This window comes from Lagenorhynchus albirostris, chromosome 6 (genome assembly GCF_949774975.1).
Source record: "Lagenorhynchus albirostris chromosome 6, mLagAlb1.1, whole genome shotgun sequence".
Classification (NCBI taxonomy): Eukaryota; Metazoa; Chordata; class Mammalia; order Artiodactyla; family Delphinidae; genus Lagenorhynchus; species Lagenorhynchus albirostris.
The window spans coordinates 34001224-34019211 of NC_083100.1; the positions used below are offsets into that span (position 1 = coordinate 34001224).

General features: G+C 38.3%; 1 protein-coding gene across 1 annotated transcript in view; it reads left to right on the plus strand.

Annotated features, from left to right (window-relative positions):
- Positions 1 to 17988, plus strand: part of C2CD6 (C2 calcium dependent domain containing 6) — a 140621-nt gene that overhangs the window by 20316 nt on the left and 102317 nt on the right. Inside the window, 2 exon segments of the mRNA XM_060152326.1 lie at positions 2579 to 2630; positions 3966 to 4111. Coding sequence (XP_060008309.1) covers positions 2579 to 2630; positions 3966 to 4111 — 198 coding nt within the window.

The window sequence follows — 17988 nt, forward strand, 5'->3', positions numbered from 1 at the left end:
TTTATGATGAATTTAACACCACCTTTTTAGGGGGAAAATAAGAATAATTCATGTATACACTTTTGTTTTTACAGAATGACCGTGGTGTACCTTACTCATAAAATTATATAACACTTTCTTCCCTCTATCATAATCAAAGTTGAAGTATAAGCCTTCACTGTCCGACTCTAAACTTAGAAAAGATTCTTTGAAATCTCTTTTGGCCATAAACTATTATGCATGTCACTATGTTGACATACTAGTTTCTGAAATCCATACTCTTGAATATGACTTCTGCGTGTCTTTAGAACTCACATTTTGAAGAATCTTTTTATTTCTCCCACAGTTCCTAACCTTATAGTTCATATTTTCCTTATTTGAATTGCATATTGCTAGACATCAAAAAGCTTCTCTTAAGAGTTAGCTGGAAGTTTTGACAGAGAGATGTTTGGCATGTGACTGATGGCTCCTCCCAGTGTGTGATTCAGCTACATCACCTTCTCTTTGAATGTTCTGTGATTTGGCAAAGTTGGTGCATGTGTAGGCCATGATAACTACATCACAACCCACTACTCCTATTTCTAATAATCATATCCCATTTTCAGAAAAAAATGAAAAAGATGTCTTAAAATTGAGCACATAAAGTACTTTTGTCAACAGCTGTGGTTGCTTTCCTGTTTTTTTTTTTTTGCGGTACGCGGCCTCTCCCATTGTGGAGCACAGGCTCTGGACGCGCAGGCTCAGCAGCCATGGCTCACAGGTCCAGCCGCTCCGGTGGGCCCAGCTGCTCCGCGGCATGTGGGATCCTCCCGGACCAGGACACGAACCCGCATCCCCTGCATCGGCAGGTGGACTCTCAACCACTGCGCCACCCGGGAAGCCCAGCTTTCCTGTTTTAAGTGCATGTTTGAGAGTGTTTTGGGGGTCAAGGTGTTGACAGGGTTATTGCTTTGGGCCACAGATGGGTCTCGCAATCTGTGGCAACATTGTTATCTGCAACCTGTGAATGATCATCATTATGGTTTTTGTTTTGATTTGTTTGTTTTTGGCTGCATTGGGTCTTCGTTGCTGTGCATGGGCTTTCTCTAGTTGCAGTGAGCAGGGGCTACTCTTCATTGCAGTGCGCAGGCTTTCTCATTGTGGTGGCTTTTCTTGTTGTGGAGCACAGGCTCTAGGCTCACAGGCTTCAGTAGTTGCAGCATGCAGGCTCAGTAGTTGTGGCACGCAGGCCCTAGAGCATGCGAGCTTCAGTAGTTGCAGCACACGGGCTCAGTAGTTGTGGCTTGTGGGCTCTAGAATGCAGGCTCAGTAGTTGTGGCATGTGGGCTTAGTTGCTCCGTGGCACGTGGGATCTTCCCGGACCAGGGATCAAACCCGTGTCCCCTGCATTTGCAGGCGAATTCTTAACCACTGCGCCACCAGGGAAGTCCCATCATTATGGTTTTGAATGTTAAATCTTTTTCTATACTTGAATAGAAATTTATTCTCTTTTTTTATATTATATGGATCTCTTATGTAAAAGTATAAAAAGCTATTGAAATATAAGGAAAATTAGGATAGTTGCTGATGGCTTCATGTTGAGATACTTGACAGGCAGTCAGTGATTTATGACAGAATTTTTATATATAGAATTATGCAAAACAAAATTATAGCTATATTTCCCTGTTTTACCCTCCTTGTGTGCACCCAATTTTAAGAAGTTAACAGTGGTTCGTGGACTTTCCTATGGCAATACCATTTTAAGTCTCACCTAGATTAGAACCTTTCTTTTAACATAACATTTTATACTTATGTCTCTCTAAGAAGTAGACCACAATATTTTCTTCTTTAGAATTTCATCATTCAGATACAGTAGTCTTTTAATTAAATATTGAGTGCTAACTTCTTTTTCTGCATTGTTCGAAAACCAAATCCTTAAAATTACTTACGCTATATTTAAAACTACTATTGGGCCATTTATTTTGTTTCACAGATATTTAATATAATATTGCTCTTGTTTTTACTTGGTTTTTAAGACCAAACATGGCTGAATTAAGATCAAATGGCTTACATTTGGCTAATAGTATTCAAGTATTCTTGTATTAATTTTGTACTTGATTTTATGGTTAAACACAAGATACAATTTTTCTTAACATTTGGAAACACTTTGTACAAGAGAGAATGAGTATTTCACAGCCCTTGACATATTATAGTCAGTGCATGATTGTTGAATGAATACAGTGGTTTTAGGATACTGGATAAAAAAGCTTATCTGAAGCAAGGCATATTTCTTGTTATATGCAAGATGCTATGTTGTATCAGTTCTCACCTAATGTAAAATAAAAGTGATTCAAAGAGTGATATTTGGATTGAAGTTAATAAATGAACCATTTTTTTCTTTGTATTCTTGTTTGTTTTAAGTTTACTTTGAACAAATCTTGCCTATTTTTCTGCTTTCTGGTGTTTTCTGTAACTAGATATTTCTAATAAGAAAAAATATTTCTAATGAGAAAAACTAACAAAGTGAAACTTTAAAAAAATGTAGTTTGGTGAGAGTAAAATGGAAGAAAAGTTAACTTTTAAAACTTAATTTGCTGTGTTTTTATTTTGATTGTTATAGGTTGGCTGCCTAGCCATTCATGTAAAGAAGTGCAAACATTTTACGCCTAAGAGTATCCTTTCTTTTGATTTAAGAACCATACTGTGATCATATATCACTGTTTCTGTTATATATTGCTGGCTTACAAAACACTCTAAGACTCAGTGGCTTAAAACATTAACCATTTTATTACCAATCACTGTCTGTACATTCACTAGGTGGTTCTTCTGCTTCACATTATCCCAGCTGGGGCTGCAGTTCAAAAGGGCTGGGATACCTAAAACGGCTCATTTACATGTCTGGTGCCTTTAGTGAGAATGCCTGAAAGACTGGACTTAGCTGAGATGCTGAAAGGGTTAGACCTTTCTTTCCATGTAGTCCTAGGGTCTTGTCTTTCATCATTAAACATTTTTTCTGCATTAATTTTGATTTAAAAGTATTACATTAAAATATTGATTACTGAAGTTTTTGGTGTCCACTTAAATTTTGTACTCTGGGTAGTGCCACCCTATCCTAGTCTCAGCCCTGGTCACGTCAGTTGCATGTTAAAGTAGTCACAGGACCAGGCCAGATTAAAGAGCAGAGGAAAATAAACTCCACTTTTTGATGTGGAGAGTGACAAAAGATTTTTAGCTATCTGTAATCCACCTCGATCATCATGTAAGTTAAAATATACGTATCTTCTTGGATGATAATACTAATTTATTTCTAATTAATAACTTTGCTTGTCAAACACTGTTTAAAGGGTTTATTTTTCTCGGTGCCTTTAAATAGCTGAATGCTTATTATTAGATCTGTCATGGCATAAAGCCAGTCTCATTATGAAGACTTGATGTTTCTTTTGTAAATAAAGTGAACTATTGAAGAGAATTCTAAATAGAGAGAGTTTCGAAGATAATTAAATCATAAAACAAATTCCTTTTAATTCATGGAGTGCTATGAAAGATAAAAATACAGACCAATATAGTATAAGTGAAGTATATAGTGAAGTGGATTGCAAAGTAGAATGCTGCTTTAAATTTTGTTGTCCTAAAATTAAGAATAAATTACTCTGAAGTGACATATTTTTTGAAGTTTTAAATTTCTGTGTAATTACGCTTAGGAAAAAATTTTCAAGTATGTATTGGAAATGTTTAGTCACCTTAAAAATAATATATAGGAAAATTTGCAAAAGAATTATAATGGAAATGTGAGGATAAAAATATGAGAAGTAATCTAAGGAAGAATCAACGTTCTTTTCGTACTTATATTGTACCTACCACTGATGGGCAAAAATACTATTTTAAAAGACTTTCCTTATTGTTTAATATGCTCTATAATTTCTTTCTTTCTTTATTTGATTGATTAATTTTACAATGTGTTACTGTTCAATTACAACAAAATTTGCTTCCTAAATATGTATTTTCAGTCAGTTTACAACATTACAGTAATTTGTTCATTCGCGTCTCTATTAACAACGTGGTGAAATGTACAAAAAAGTATAGCTTGCTACCCCCAAACAATGAAGAGGACACTGTAATTACATTTGATGAAGTGAAATATTTTTCTGTACAGGTAATGTTAAATTTCTCTTCTAAATAAAAGAATGCATTTTTATAGTTTCAAACATTCTACACTAACAGTGTCTTTTTTTTTCCAGGGGACAGGAAAGAAACAAAAGCAATGTTCTTTTATTTGATACTTTACAGTATTTTATTTCTGTATTATAGGCTATATTGATGTTTTTAGAGTTTACTATAGAATACATAATCATGGTGTTCTTCTCTGAGATATTGCTGTCGGTGATTCTGAGTGTTTATCACACATGGATGCATTTTTCTCTGTCTTAGTCTTCCCCTCCCATTTGCCCTCTTACACCTGCCTTAGTCAGCATGGGCTACTATAACAAATTACCATAGACTGGGTGGCCTAAACAACAAACCTTTATTTCTCACCTTTCTGGAAGGTGAGAAGTTCCTTATAAGGACAGTAATCAGATTCATTAGGGCTCCATTCTCATGACCTAGTGACCTCCCAAACACACCACCTACAAATACCATCACATTGGAGATTTAGATGTCAACATACGAATTTTGAGGGGACACAAACGTTCAGTGCATAGCACACCCTTTTTTTCATCTCCTCCTTTCCCTCTCTCCTTTCTTCTTATATAGACTCTCTAATTACTTTCGCATGGATTAGCTTATTTAGTCTTTATAACCCTTCTATATATATATATATATATACTCTTATTATCATCTTTATTTTGCAGATGAGGAAACAGATACTGTAAGGTTTAAAGAACTTTCTTAAGGTCATAGAACTAGTAATTGGTGGAGCTGAGAATGCAGTCAGTCTGGCTTCAAACTGGCTTCATTAAACCACCTCTCACACCAGAGCTTGCTATGCTGAGTTTGCTTCTGTTTACAGTTAAGCTTCTTAGAATCTTAAATGTATCTCAGAGTTGTCTTTAAAATGAGTGACACTATTTCATTTAGCTGTAGGATTCCTTGATTTGTCCAGTTGTTTCCTGATAGTTTTATTACATTAGTTGAATTTTAGTGAAATCCTAAAACATTTCCTCTATACCATATATACGTGTATATATATATTTTTTCAAACTTCATTTTGCTTAACTGTTGAGTATTGAAGACAGTTCTTTAAACATAGTTTTTTAAAAAAGCATTGTTTTGCTAGAGGCAATCCATATTATTTCTTTTACTTTGCCAGTAATTTTCCTAGACTTCATTGCCAAGTTTTCAATAATTTTGTGGCTATATGTCCATTTAAATAAAACTTGAAGTTAATACTGGAAAACAATATAAATTAATAGGGTGATTTTTAGCATAATAAAAATATTTTTCCTATATTTATTTTAATAGGCGCTATTAGTTTGAGTATAATAAGAGGAGAGTTTTAGTGGAACTCTAATGGAAAGTTTGGGAATGACCTAGTAATATTTACATAGAAAATTGTACAAGCAAACAAAGAAACATTAAAAAAGCAAGACACATATTAACTCCAGGGAAATTAAAAAATGATATAGGGCAAGAAATACGATCATTGTAAGTATATTATTAAACCCTGAAAAATAGTTACATATACATGATAATATAAACACTAAGTATTATTCTAACAAAAAAAATGATATATAATATACTGGAGGACTGAGGGGAAAAGAAATGTGAAAATTGTGGGAGGAGGATGTTGAGAGTGAATATTTTTCTTCCACAATAAGCAGTCAGTAGATGATATATACATGACTTCAGTGTTCATAGTAGCATTATTTACAGTAGCCAAGATATGGAAGCAACCTAAATGTCCATCAACAGATGAATGGATAAAGAAGATATATATACATACATACATATATGCATGTACATACACATGATGGAATACTACTCAGCCATAAAAAAGAATGAAATTTTACCATTTGCAGCAACATGGATGGACTTGGAGGGCATTACGCTAAGTGAAATAAGTCAGGAAAGACAAATACTGTATGATGTCACTTATATGTGAGATCTAAAAAAATACAACAAACTAGTGAATATAACAAAAAAGAAGACGACTCATAGATACAGAGGACCAACTAGTGGTTACCAGTGGGGAGAGGGAAGGGGGAGGGGCAAAATAGGGATGGGGAATTAAGAGGTACAAAGTATTGGGTATAAAACAAGCTACAGGGCCTCCCTGGTGGCGCAGTGGTTGAGAGTCCGCCTGCCGATGCAGGGGACACGGGTTCGTGCCCCGGTCCGGGAAGATCCCACATGCCGCGGAGCGGCTGGGCCCGTGAGCCATGGCTGCTGAGCCTGCGCGTCCGGAGCCTGTGCTCCGCAACGGGAGAGGCCACAACAGTGAGAGGCCCATGTACCGCAAAAAAAAAAAAAAAAACAAGCTACAAGGATATATTGTACAACATGGGGAACATAGCAAATATTTTATAATAACTATAAATGGAGTATAACCTTTAAAAGCTGTGAATCACTATATTGTACACCTGTACTTTATATATTATGCATCAACTATACTTCAGTTAAAAAAATAGATAGTATCTAAAAACTAAAAAGAAAAAAAAAGTAATTAGTAACATGATTTTATGCCCCAAACCAGAGAGATCCCTTAAAAAGGTTGAAAGGTGGCTTCTGAAGAGAGAAAATTAGGTAGTGGGTTGGGTAGTGTACTAAATTATACCTGGGATCGAATTTATGGAAGTATGACTGAATGACGACATAGAGAGGGTAATGCCGTTGAAAGAAGAATTTATTATTTATATTTCCTGAGAAAAAGGGACACACCACACCACACCACCCCGGAAGTTTCAGGGTGGTCAGGAGGCAGAAGATGGAAGCAAGGGGAGAGCCCAAGCCAAAGCCTTTATTGGGGTTTCCTTGAGAAAGGTAATGCAGGGTGGAATTCAACAGTTTAGAATTGACTAGTCTGAATAATTCCAGCAGGCTTTGGGCTGTAGTGTAGTCTCTAGTTGCCTGGTACCTGGCCCTGGGATGTTTTAGGGCAGGGGAAATATTGGTTCCATGTGAAAGATAAGGAGGTGGTTAGGGCTATAGACTTGAGATTGGTTAGTTAGCCTATGAAAGATGTGCTACTATCAAGCCAAGCCCTTTGCTATCTCTAGGATCTGGTTAGCCCGGGGAGGGAAATTCTCTCCCTGGCCAGCAAGCTTTTTAACATGTTGAAACATCCTAAAATATAGGGGAAAAAACGGTTAGTACAAGTGGGATAAAAAACATTTCTTTGATTTAGCCATTGTAAAACTTTTTGACTTTTAAACTATGTACTACCTAACTAGGTATTATACTGTATATACTCTAGGACTTTAATTTTCTAAAGCTTACAAAGTAGATCAAGGTTAAAAATAAAAACATACACACCAAAAAATAGAAAGGAATAGCAAATGGATTTAACCTAGTTTAATTGTTCTGGAAAGCTGTTGGGTAAGTGATGTTAAAACAGAACTCATATCAAAGAATGAATAGTAGAGGATTTCTGTTCTGGCCATGCTGGAGCAGCTGATATTAGATTTATTCTTCTCTTGTAAACAACCCTAAAACTAGTAAAATATTTTTTGGTATTTGACAATGGGAATTTGGAGGGCTGCAATCCTTAAGAGAAGGGAAGCACAAGAGGTGAGCTCCACGTTTACAATAGCTTTCTGTCTGGCAGCAAATCTGGCACAGAGAAGTGAAACCCAAGCAGAAAGTAACAGTCTTTCTGGGTGGAGGAAGCAGAGGCTGAGCAGAGGAAACAGATGAGTTTTGGGCTGCTAAGGTGGCTGGAATTTGTAAAGCAGGGTACTAGAGAGGAGGGAGAAGCAGATAAGGAGCACTAGAAATCTGTGTAGGTTTTCCACTCAGGTTCTTGGCTGGATCCTAAAGTGTGCACGTGCAAGGGGAGTTTGTAGGAGAAATTACAGAGAACAAGTGCTGGAGAGCTGAGAGCTGAATAGAGATTTCAGAAGTCACAAATTCAGAGTCATTGGAGTCTGATGCAGCTAAAGTGGAGAGAACTTGTTGAACATGCTCAGTATTCAGTTGAGATCCCAGAAAGGCCAGGTTTAGGAATAGGATCATGTCCTAAGAGTAAGGGTTAAACCTACTAGGACTAAGGACAAAAAGTGAAACAGACCTATCCTCAAACTTTTTCATAGAATCAAGATGATCTTCCAGTAGTTGATTGCCTTCCAGAAAAGAACTCAGTAGTTCTTAGAGGAAGATATAAAAACCCAGAGTCTCGGGCTTCCCTGGTGGCGTAGTGGTTGAGAGTCTGCCTGCCAATGTGGGGGACATGGGTTCGTGCCCTGGTCCGGGAGGATCCCACATGCCGCGGAGCGGCTGGGCCCGTGAGCCGTGGCTGCTGAGCCTGCGCATATGGAACCTGTGCTCCACAACGGGAGAGGCCACAACAGTGAGAGGCCCGCGTACCACAAAAACAAAAACAAAAAAACCCAGAGTCTCTATTACATATCCTTCACAATGCCCATCATATAATAAAAAATTGCTATTCATGGGGAAATAAAAACAGACAATAGGGGTAAACCCACAGGTGACCCAAATGTTTGAATCTGCAGACTGGAACGTTATAACTATCATAAATGTGTCAAAGTGGAAAAGGAGGACAAAATGGATGATCACAATGGGAATTTTGAAGAGAATGGAAACTAAAAAGAACCAAATGGAGATTCTAGATATGAAAAATATAATATTGACATGAAAAATTCATTTGAAATGTTTCAAAGCATTCTGAACAGAACAGAAGGATCTGTTAACTGAAAGACAAGTCAATAGAAATCATTCAAATTGGAGCTTAGAGAGAAAAAAGATTGAAAAATGGAAGAGACCAGTGGGCAATATCACTCAGTTTATAGATGTGTAATTACATTCCAGAAGGAAAGAAGAGGAAGTATTTAGAGTATTTAATATTTTAGAATTTTCTCTGGCAAACATTTTCCAAAGTTGATGAAAGACATCAATCTATAGATTCAAGAAACTCAGTGAACCTCAAGCAAAATAAGTACAAAGATGATCACACCAAAATACATCATAGTCAAACTGCTAAGAATAAAAAATAAAAAGAAAATCTTAAAGGTAGCCAGAGGGAAAAAACACATGACATTCAAGTGAACAACAGTAAGAATAACAGCATACTTCCCATCAGAAACAGTGGAGGTCAGGGACTACCCTGGTGGTCCAGTGGTTAAGAATCTGCCTTCCAATGCAGGGGATGTGGGTTTGATCCCAGGTTGGGTGACTAAGATCCCACGTGCCATGGGGCAACTAAGTCTGTGTGCCACTACTGAGCCCATGTGCACTAGAGCCCATGTGCTGCAACAAAGAGCCCGTGTACCACAACAGAAGATCCCACATGCCGCAACAAAGATCCTGCATACCTCAACTAAGACCTGACACAGCCAAATAAATAAAATAAATAAATAAAAATTTTAAAGAAGTGGAGGTCAGGTGTCAAGCGAATGCCTTCTTTCAAGTGGTAAAAATAAGGTCAACCTAGATTTCTAAATCCAATGAAAATATTCTCCTAAAAGACTGTGAAAGACAAAAGCTGAGGGTTTGTATCATTTTAATAAACATCAAAGGAACGTTGATCCCAAATGGAAGTCCAGATTCACAGGAAGGAATGAAGAACACTGGTAATGGTAAATATATGGGTAAAAATAAAAGACTATTGAAAAGAAGAAAATAAATAAAAAGACTATTTTAGAAATGTTCTCCAAAAGACTAGACTGGTTTCTTTTTTTACATATATACATTTAAATTTTTTAAATTATATATTGGAGTATAGTTGATTAACAATGTTGTGTTAGTTTCAGATATACAGCAAAGTGATTCAGTTATACATATACATGTATCTATTTTTCAAATTCTTTTCCCGTTTAGGTTATTACAGAATATTTTAAAATTAATTAATTAATTTTTGGCTGTGTTGGGTCCTCGTTGCTGCACACAGGCTTTCTCTAGTTGCCGGCGAGTGGGGGCTACTCTTCATTGTGGTGCATGGGTTTCTTACTGTGGTGGCTTCTCTTGTTGTGGAGCGTAGCCTCTAGGCACATGGGCTTCAGTAGTTGTGGCATGCGGGCTCTGTAGTTATGGCTCACGGGCTCTAGAGCACAGGCTCAGTAGTTGTGGCACACAACCTTAGTGTCTCTGTGGGATCTCCCTGGATCAGGGAATGAACTTGTGTCCCCTACATTGGATTCTTAACCACTGCACCACCAGGGAGGTCCTTATTACAGAATATTGAGCAGCGTTCCCTGTGCTATACAGTAGGTCTTTGCTGGTTATCTATTTTTAAATATAGCAGTCTGTACATGTCAGTCCCAAACTCTCAGTCTATTCCCTCCCTCCACACCCTTCCCCGTTGGTAACCATAATTTTGTTCTCTAAGTCTCTGAGTCTGTTTCTGTTTTGTAAATAAGTTCATTTGTATATATATTTTTAGATTTCACATGTAAGGGATATCATATGATATTTGTCTTTCTCACTTCATTTAGTATGATAATATCCAGGTCCATCCATGTTGCCACAAATGGCTTATTTCATTCTTTTTAATGGCTGAGTAATATTTCATCGTATATATGTACTACATCTTCTTTATCCATTCCTTCATCAATGGACATTTAGGTTGCTTCCATGTCTTGGCTATTGTAAACAGCGCTGCAGTGAACATTGGCATGCATGTGTCCTTTTGAATATTTGTTTTTCTCTGGATATATGCCCAGGAGTGGGACTGCTGGATCATATGGTAGCTCTATTTTTATTTTTTTAAGGAACCTCCATACTGTTCTCCATAATGGCTGTACCGATTTACATTCCCACCAACAGTGCAAGAGGGTTCCCTTTTCTCCACACCCTCTCCAGCATTTATTGTCTGTAGACTTTTTGATGATGGACATTGTGACTTGTTTCAGGTGATACCTCATTGTAGTTTTGATTTGCATTTCTCTAATAATTAGTGATGTTGAGCATCTTTTCATGTGCTTCTTGGCCATCTGTTTGTCTTCTTTGGAGAAATGTCTGTTTAGGTCTTCTGCCCATTTTTTTGATTGGGTTGTTTCCTTTTTTGTTATTGAGCTGAATGAGCTGTTTGTAAATTTTGGAGATTGATCCCTTGTCAGTCTCATCGTTTGTAAATATTTTCTTCCATTCTGTGGATTGTCTTTTCATTTTGTTTATGGTTTCCTTTGATATGCAAAAGCTTCTGAGTTTAATTATATCCCATTTGTTTATTTTTGTTTTTATTTCCATTACTCTAAGAGACGGATTGAAAAAGATAATTGTTGTGATTTATGTCAAAGAGAGTTCTGCCTATTTTTTCCTCTAAGAGTTTTATAGGATCCAGTCTTACATTTAGGTCTTTAATTCATTTTGCATTTATTTTTGTTTATAGTGTTAGAGAATGTCCTGATTTCATTTTTTTACATGTAGCTGTCTAGTTTTCCCAGCACCATTTATTAAAGAGACTATCTTTTCTCCACTGTATAATCTTGCCTCCTTTGTCATAGATTAATTGAACATAGGTGCATGAGTTTATTTCTGGACTTTCTATCATGTTCCATTGATCTATATTTCTGTTTTTGTGCCAGTACTATACTGTTTTGATTACTGTAGCTTTGTAGTATAGTCTGAAGTCAGGGAGCCTGATTCCTTCAGCTCTGTTTTTCTTTCTCAAGATTGCTTTGGCTATTTGGGGTCTTTTGTGTCTCCATACAAATTTTGAGAATTTTTGCTGTAGTTCTGTGAAAAACGCCTTTGGTAATTTGATAGGGATTGCATTGAATCTGTAGATTGCTTTGGGTAGTATAGTCATTTTCACAATATTCATTCTTCCAATCCAAGGGCATGGTATATCTTTCCATCTGTTTGTGTCATCTTCAGTTTCTTTCATCAGTGTCTTACAGTTTTCAGAGTACAGGTCTTTTGCCTCCTTAGGTAGGTTTATTTTATTCTTTTTGATGCAGTGGTAAATAGAATTGTTTCTTGAATTTCTCTTTCTTATCTTTCATTGTTAGTGTATAGAAATGTAACAGATTTCTGTGTATTAATTTTTTAACTTTACCAAATTCATTGATGAGCTCTAGTAGTTTTCTGGTAGCATCTTTAGGATTTTCTCTGTATAGTATCATGTCATCTGCAAACAGTGACAATTTTACTTCTTCTTTTCCAATTCAGATTCTTTAAATTTGTTTTTCTTCTCTGATTGCCATGGCTAGGACTTCCAAAAACTATGTTGAATAAAAGTGGTGAAAGTGGACATCCTGGTCTTGTTCCTGATCTTGGAGGAAATGCTTTCAGATTTAACCATTGAGTATGATGTTAGCTGTAGGTTTGTCATATATGGCCTTTATTATGCTGAGGTATGTTCCCGCTATGTCCACTTTCTGCAGTTTTTATCATAAATGTAAGACCAGATACTATAAAACTCCTAGAGGAAAACATAGGCAGGACACTCTTTGACATAAATTGCAGCAATATCTTTTTGGATCCATGTCCTAGAGTAATGGAAATAAAAACAAAAGTAAACAAATGGGACCTAATTAAACTTAAAACCTTTTGCACAGAAAAGGAAACCATAAACAAAACGAGAGTTTTTTTTAAATCACAGTTTCAATTTTAGTACTTGTGAGTGTGTCTGTTCATATTTTCTATTTCTTCCCGGTTCAGACTTGGGAGACTGCACCTTTCTAAGAATTTGTCCATTTCTTCCAGGTTGTTCATTTTACTGGCATATAGTTACTTGTAGTAGTCTCTTAAGATCCTTTGTGTTTCTGTGGTGGCCATTGTAACTTCTTTTTCATTTCTAATTTTATTGATTTGAGCACTCCACCTTTTTTTCTTGAAGAGTGTGGGTAAAGGTTTATCAATTCTATCTTTTCAAAGAACCAGCTTTTAGTTTCATTGATCTTTTCTGTTGTTTTATTTGTCTCTATTTCATTTATTTCCTCTCTGATCTTTATGATTTCTTTCCTTCTGCTAACTTTGGGTTTTGTATGTTCTTCTTTCACTAGTTGCTTTAGGTGTAAGATTAGGTTTTTATTGGGGATTTTTCTTATTTCCTGAGGTAAGCTTGTATCACTATAAACTTCCCTCTTAGAACTGCTTTTGCTGTGTGCCATAGGTTTCGGATCATCGTGCTTTTGTTTTCACTTGTCTCTATTTTTTTAAATCTTTTTAAAAATAGATCTTTATTGGAGTATAATTGCTTCACAATACTTTGTTAGTTTCTGTTGTACACCAAAGTGAATCAGCCATATGCATACATATGTCCCCATATCCCTTCCCTCTTGAGCCTCCCTCCATCCTCCCTATCCCACCCCTCGAGGTCATCACAAAGCACCAAGCTGATCTCTCTGTGCTATGCTGCTGCTTCCCACTAGCTAACTATTTTACATTTGGTAGTGTATATATGTTGATGCTACTCTCACTTCACCCCAGATTCCCTCTCGCACCTGTGTCCTCAAGTCCATTCTCTATGTCTACATCTTTATTCCTGCGCTGCAACTAGGTTCATCAGTACCAATTTTTTTTTTAGATTCCATATACATGTGTTAGCATATGGTATTTGTTTTTCTCTTTCTGACTTACTTCACTCTGTGTGCAGACTCTAGGTCCATCCACCTCACTACAAGTAACTCAATTTCATTTCTTTTTATGGCTGAGTAATATTCCATTGTATATATGTGCCACAACTTCTTTAACCGTTCATCTGTTGATGAACATTTAGGTTGCTTCTATGTCTTGGCTATTGTAAATAGAGCTGAAATGAACATTGTGGTACATGACTCTTTTTGAATTATGGTTTTCTCAGGGTATATGCCCAGTAGTGGGATTGCTGGGTCGTATGGTAGTTCTATTTTTAGATTTTTTAAGGAATCTCCATACTGTTTTCCATAGTGGTTGTATCAATTTACATTCCCACCAACAGTGCAGGAGAGTTCCCTTTGCACCACACCCTTTCCAGCATTTACTGTTTCTAGATTTTTTGATGATAGCCATTCTGACCGGTGTGAGGTGATACCTCATTGTAGTTTTGATTTGCATTTCTCTAATAATTAGTGACATTGAGCATCTTTTCATGTGCCTCTTGGCCATCTGTATGTCTTCCTTGGTGAAATGTCTGTTTAGGTCTTCTGCCCATTTTTTAACTGGATTTTTTTGTTTTTTTGATATTGAGCTCCATGAGCTGTTTGTATATTTTGGAGATTAATCCTTTTTCTGTTGTTCCATTTGCAAATATTTTCTCCCATTCTGAGGGTTGTTTTTGTCTTGTTTATGGTTTCCTTTGCTGTGCAAAAGCTTTTATGTTTAAGTCCCATTTGTTTATTTTTGTTTTTATTTTCGTTTCTCTAGGAGGTGGGTCAAAAAAGTTCTTGCTGTGGTTTATGTCAAAGAGTGTTTTACCTGTGTTTTCATCTAAGAGTTTTATAGTGTCTGGTCTTACATTTAGGTCTTTAATCCATTTGGAGTTTATGTTTGTGTATCGTGTTATGGAGTGCCCTAATTTCATTCTTTTACATGTAGCTGTCCAGTTTTTCATTTGTCGCTAGGTATTTTTAAATTTCTTCTTTGATTTCTTCAGTGATCCATTGGTTGTTTAGTGGCATATTGTTTAGCCTCCATCTGTTTATGTGTTTTACAGTTTTTTTCTTGTAGTTGATTTCTAACCTCATAGTGTTGTGGTCAGAAAAACTGCTTGATATGATTTCAGTTTTCTTAAATTTATTGAGGCTTGCTTTGTGGCCCAGTATGTGATCAGTCCTGGAGAATGTTCCATGTGCACTTGAGAAGATTGTGTATTCTGCTGCTTTTGGGTGGAATGCTCTATAAATATCAATTTATATCAAAATATCAAGTCCATCTGGTCTAATGTGTCTTTTAAGGCCTGTGTTTCCTTATTGATTTTCTGTCTGGATGATTTGTTCATTGATGGAGGTGGGGTGTTAAAGTCCCCCACTATGGGACTTCCCTGGTGGCGCAGTCATTAAAAATCTGCCTGCCAATGCAGGGGACATGGGTTCAAGCCCTGCTCTGGGAAGATCCCACATGCCGCGGAGCAGCTAAAGCCCATGCACCACGACTACTGAGCCTGCGTTCTGGAGCCCATGAGCCACAGCTACTGAGCCTGCATGCTGCAACTACTGAAGCCGCATGGCCTAGAGCTTGTGCTCTGCAACAAGAGAAGCCACTGCACTGAGTAGCCCACTCACCACAATGAACAGTAGCCCCCGCTCGCCACAACTAGAGAAAGCCTGCGCGCAGCAACAAAGACCCAACAGCCAAAAATAAAATATAAATAAATAAATTTATTTAAAAAAAGTCCCCCACTACTACTGTGTTGCTGTCAGTTTCTCCTTTTACGACTGTTAGTATTTGCCTTATATATTGAGGTGATCCTATGTTGGATGCATATGTATTTACAATTGTTGTATCTTCTTCTTGGATTGATCCTTTGACCATTATGTAGTGTCCTTCACTTTCAGTCTGTGTGTGTCCCTGATCTGAAATGGGTCTCTTGTAGACAGCATATATACAGGTCTTGTTTTTGTATCCATTCAGCCAGTTTATATCTTTTGGTTGGAGCATTTAATATGTTTAAGGTAATTATTGATATGTATGTTTTTATTGCCATTTTGTTAATTGTTTTGGATTTGTTTTTGTAGGTCTTTTTTCTTCCCTTACTCTTTTGTTCTCTTCTCTTGTGATTTGATGACTAATTTTAGTGTTGTGCTTGGATTCCTTTCTCTATTTTGTGTGTGTATCTATTGTAGATTTTCGGTTTTGGGGTTGCCATGAAGATTTGGTATCTGTAACAGTCTGTATATAAACAAGATTGTTTTAAGTTGCTGGTCTTATAATGCATTTCCAATATCCTGCATTTGTGCTCTCTTCTCACAATCGCTGGTTTTGATATATTTGTGTGCAGATCATTTCCTACTTTTACTGTATGTTTGCCTTTACCGATAAGCTTTTCCATTCGTAATTTACTTGTTCCTAGTTGTGGCCTTTTCTGTTCCATCTAGAGAAGTTCCATTAGCATTTGTTGCAAAGCTGGGCTGGTGGTGCTGAATTCTCTTAGCTTTGGCTTGTCTGTAAAGCTTCTGATTTCTACATTGAATCTGAATGAGAGCTTTGCTGGGTAGAGTATTCTTTGTTGTAGGTTCTTCCCTTTCATCACTTTAAATATATTGTGCCACTCCCTTCTAGCCTGAGAGTTTCTCCTGAGAAATCAGCTGATAACCTTATGGGAATTCCCTTGCATGTTACTTGTTGCTTTTCCTTTGTTGCTTTTAATTTTTTTTTTGTCTTTAATTTTTGTCAATTTATTCTTTGTGTCTCAGCGTGTTTCTCCTTGGGTTTATCCTACCTGGGACTCTGTGCTTCCTGGACATGGGTGACTGTTTCCTTTCCCATGTTAGGCAATTTCTTAGCTATTAGCTCTTCAAATATTTTCTCAGGTGGTTTCTCTCTGTCTTCTCCTTTTGGGACCTCTATAATGTGAATCTTGGTGCATTTAAAGTTGTCCCAGATCAAGATGGCAGTGTGGGAAGATGCGGAGTTCGCATCTCCCCACAACTAGGGCACCTGCAGGATGCTGTGGGGGACCTTGACACCCAAGGAGATGGGAGGAACCCCCAAGCGAACTGATAGGACATGGGGGGACTGAGGTGGGGGAAAAGTGGAAGTTGGACAGGACGGGCACCCCTGAGGGTGGCTGAGAGAGGGGAGGGGTTCCCACACAAGGAGGGACCCTTGGGGGCTTGGATCGGGGGGAGCACGCCCAGTGTATTCCCTGCCCAGTCTGCCAGAGAAATCTGCTCGGCTCTTTGGCTAGGTCCTATGCCCTCAGAGGCCCCCTCCAGGCCGTGTCGGTCCTGGAGGCATAGGAGGGAGGCTGGGGGAGAGCAGGAGAGGCAAGCAGGAGGGGTCTTCCAGGACCAGAGTAGCAGGAGAGGAGCAGAAGGCATTTGCCCCGCCCACTTCGGCCCAAGAAGCCTACTGGGCTCCCAGATGGGTTCCCCTGCCCTCTGAGACCAGAGGCAGGAGGCACGCCTGGGTCCCTTCTGTTCCTTTGAGCCTAAGCCCCATGCCCACACACCCAAGATCCTTTTCCAGCCCTGCAGGTCCCACCCATCACCCAAACCCCACCCCTGCTTAGGCCCCACCCTCCACAGCCAAAGCCTTTTCCAGCTTTTTTTTTTTTCTCCTCCTCTTTTTTACTATTGTGGTTCTGTTTTACCTTCTGGTTGTTGTTTCATCTATATTTTTATGTTTATATTCTTTCTAACATCTGTTAGTTATCTAGTCTAATTTTATTTTTTACTTTGTTATTGTTCTCCCCCTCCCCCCCCTTTTTTTTTTTGCTGCTCCGTGTGGCTTGCAAGATCTTGGTTCACAAGCTGGGGGTCAGGCCGAAGCTCCTGTAGTGGGAGCACCAAGTCCAAACCACTGGACTAACAGAGAACCTGAGACCCCAGGGACTATTCATCGGAGTGAGGTCTCCTGGAGGTCCTCATCTCAGAACCAAGGCCCAGGTCTACCCAACAGCCTACAAACTCCAGTGTTGGAAGCCTCAGGTCAAACAACCAGTAAGACAGGATCACAATCCCACTCATCAAAAAAGAAAAAAGGGGCTTCCCTGGTGGTGCAGTGGTTGGGAGTCCGCCTGCCAATGCAGGGGACGTGGGTTCAGGCCCTGGTTTGGGAAGATTCCACAAGCCACAGAGCAACTGAGCCTGTGTGCTACAACTACTGAGCCTGTGCTCTTGAGCCTGCGTGCCACAGCTGCTAAAGGCCGTGCGCCTAGAGCCCGTGCTCTGCAACAAGAGAAGCCACCGCAATGAGAAGCCTGCTCACCCTAACAAGGAGTAGCCCCCACTCGCTGCAACTAGAGAAGGCCCACACACAGCAATGAGGACCCAA